Here is a 1,428-nt window from a genome sequence, read left to right as displayed (position 1 = left end):
GTGGCTGGCGCCTTAGCCGGTTGAGCTATAGGCGCCGAGCCTTCCTCCCTTCTCTTAATGGTTTCTGCATGGATTCCAAGAGTCACTTTAATGCCATTCTGGAAGAGTTTGAGAAAGGAAGAAGGAAAACAAGAAGGAAGCGGGGGAAGAAAAGAAGGGAGGAGGAAAGGGAAGGGGACTTAGGGAAGAACTTTAAGAAGTGAAGGAGGACATTCCTATTGCCAGGCACTGGTGACCAGTCAGAACAGCCCCTGGAACAGTGTCCAGGGCCTCTGGACCCTCTAGGTATTGACTTATCAGTTGCTGAGTCACAGAGAGGTTTAGGGGTCCCAAAGAGGAACTAGAATCCATTTCAGAGTATTTTAATATTTAGACAAATCCTTTACTAACAAGAGACTCACTGGCCAAGTGTCAGTCAGACCTGGTCACAGCCTTGAGACAATTATGCAAGCTCAGTGACAAGGGCCAGCATGGACCAGGGACTTGGACAAACGGTACTGATTTGGTGGAGAGCTGGAATTACAGCAGGGATGACTGGTGGTTTTCTGTTAACATTACTGTCATGCACAGCAATAATTTTAAAAAGTTGTTACTGCTACAGAAATAAAGGTTCTGAGACTAGAGTATGACCCACGAATCAGTAGGCGGCCACCATTTGATCACTGACCCTTCTGAGCTCCTTGGGTGGAGACAGCCGTTGTGGGTGAGCCTGAGGTATGCAAATGGGGAAGGTGGTTAGGGCTTCCTGGGGAATCTGACTCTGGGGCTGACAGATGAGGCCCTGAGCCTTGGGGACAGGAAAGTGAAAACAGGCTTCCTGAAGGACTCCAGATAGGACCCTAAGATCCCACAACAGGACAGATTAAAGCCTCGAAAGTCACAGAATGGGAGGAGGTGAGGCTGGGAGACACGGTGAGGGGCATGGCACACGTGCACACGAATGGGGACAGATGAACAGGATGGTTTAAAGGGAAATGGCTGTAACCAGCCACCACCAGCCTCCTCCAGCTTGGAGGTGGGGACTTAGCAGTGGTCACCACCCCCTTCCTGCTCCCCAGCCCCAGGCCTTACCAGGATGGAGTCGAGATTCAGGTTGGCTTTCTTCATCAGCCCCCTGCTGGCTGAGGAACCCTGCACGAGAGATGAGCATATAAATGTCATGGGGATGCACTGGGGCGCTTGGGGACCTGCTCTGGCCTGCTCTCTGGCTCAGGCTTGTCCCACAGGGTGGGTACCCAGCAAAGGAGAAATCAACAGTTATCTGTTGCAGGGGAAAACTGTCTTGAAGACATTGGTGGGGGCTCGGTGCCTGTGGCTCAAGCGGCTAGGGCGCCAGCCACATACACCTAAGGTGGTGGGTTCGAATCCCCAGCCCGGGCCCGCCAAACAACAATGATGGCTGCAACCAAAAAATGGCCAGGCATTGTG

At 52.2% G+C, this 1,428-nt stretch overlaps 1 protein-coding gene across 1 annotated transcript in view; it reads right to left on the bottom strand.

Moving 5' to 3' along the window:
* Window positions 1–1,428, bottom strand: part of NLRC5 (NLR family CARD domain containing 5) — a 79,656-nt gene that overhangs the window by 53,538 nt on the left and 24,690 nt on the right. The window contains exon 4 of the mRNA XM_003792615.3: window positions 1,072–1,131. Coding sequence (XP_003792663.2) covers window positions 1,072–1,131 — 60 coding nt within the window. The remainder of the gene's footprint in view (window positions 1–1,071; window positions 1,132–1,428) is intronic.

This window comes from Otolemur garnettii, unplaced genomic scaffold, assembly GCF_000181295.1.
Source record: "Otolemur garnettii isolate 467f Iridium unplaced genomic scaffold, OtoGar3 scaffold00058, whole genome shotgun sequence".
In the NCBI taxonomy this organism is placed as follows: Eukaryota; Metazoa; Chordata; class Mammalia; order Primates; family Galagidae; genus Otolemur; species Otolemur garnettii.
This window is presented reverse-complemented; position numbering and strand designations above follow the sequence as displayed.